This window comes from Colobus angolensis, unplaced genomic scaffold (assembly GCF_000951035.1).
Source record: "Colobus angolensis palliatus isolate OR3802 unplaced genomic scaffold, Cang.pa_1.0 Scaffold413, whole genome shotgun sequence".
Lineage (NCBI taxonomy): Eukaryota > Metazoa > Chordata > Mammalia > Primates > Cercopithecidae > Colobus > Colobus angolensis.
In genome coordinates, this window is record NW_012117522.1 from 1,809,809 (window position 1) to 1,810,975 (window position 1,167).

The window sequence follows — 1,167 nt, forward strand, 5'->3', positions numbered from 1 at the left end:
CAAGGCAGGCAGATCACTTGAGGTCAGGAGTTTGAGACCAGCCTGGCCAACATGGTGAAACCCCGTCTCTACCAAAAATACAAAACTTAGCTGGGCATGGGGGCGGGTGGGGGGCCTGTAATCCGAGCTACTCAGGAGGCTGAGGCAAGAGAATTGCTTGAACCTGGGAGGCAGAGGTTGCAGTGAGCTGAGATTGTGCCACTTCACTCCAGCCTAGGCGACATAGCAAGACTCTGTCTCAAAAAAATTAAATAAAATACTACCATTTCAACATGTACTCACACACGTTATTTAGATGTTTTCCATTCTTTTTTTATAGTAAGTCTTCAAAATCCAGTGTGTACGAATGAAGAAACCAAAGCTCATAAAAGCCCAACACAAATAGTTACAGAATGCCCTGGACTCCTCATTTTAGGAGTCCTTTCTCTGTACTCTGCTACGAAGATTTTACTTACGACAAAGACCTTGAAAATGATTTTGTCAAAGGTAGAAGGTTCAAATGCAGTGACCTCAGGCAGCACAGGAAGTGTCTGAAAGAGTTAATGAACTGAGAGGAGAGATAGGTCCACTGATGGCTAATTAAAGGATTTAATGGACCGTGGGCCAGGCTCTGCCCAGGAGGGTACCAGGTTGAAGGAGAGAGTAAGAGAAAAAGTTGGCATCTGGAGGAGAAAAATGTATGAAATGGATCAGGCTGAGGACTCAGCGGTATTTGTCTCTCCTACCCATTTCCATCTTCTCTTCAACCACTCAGGCAGCCGAACTCTCCATCAAGTTTCTGCCTCCCCAACGTAATATGGAGGTCGTTCTGGCTGTAGGACCCCAGCTGATTGGAATTGGAAAGCACAGTGCAGTAAGCAGGGTGCTGGGATGGAACAGAAATAGATTTCACAGAGATGGGTGCAAGGGTGACATCTACACCCAGGAAGGTGTATGAAGTGGGCCTCCTGGTGGGCAAGGCTTGCAGTCCTGGGGAAACAGATGGGAGAGCTCACAGCGGGAAGACTAGGAGCGAGGAGAAAGTCTCCATGCTGATTTCCCGTTGTGCAGGCTGCAGAGCTGTATCTGAATCTGGACCTTGTCAAGGAAGCAATCGATGCTTTCATCGAGGGTGAGGAGTGGAACAAGGCTAAGCGTGTAGCTAAGGAGTTAGATCCCAGGTAAGCT

General features: G+C 47.6%; 1 protein-coding gene across 1 annotated transcript in view; it reads left to right on the forward strand.

Annotated features, from left to right (window-relative positions):
* Positions 1–1,167, forward strand: part of LOC105521955 (intraflagellar transport protein 172 homolog) — a 65,677-nt gene that overhangs the window by 55,487 nt on the left and 9,023 nt on the right. Inside the window, exons 23-24 of the mRNA XM_011956330.1 lie at positions 755–853; positions 1,051–1,160. Of these exons, the coding sequence (XP_011811720.1) occupies positions 755–853; positions 1,051–1,160 (209 nt within the window). The remainder of the gene's footprint in view (positions 1–754; positions 854–1,050; positions 1,161–1,167) is intronic.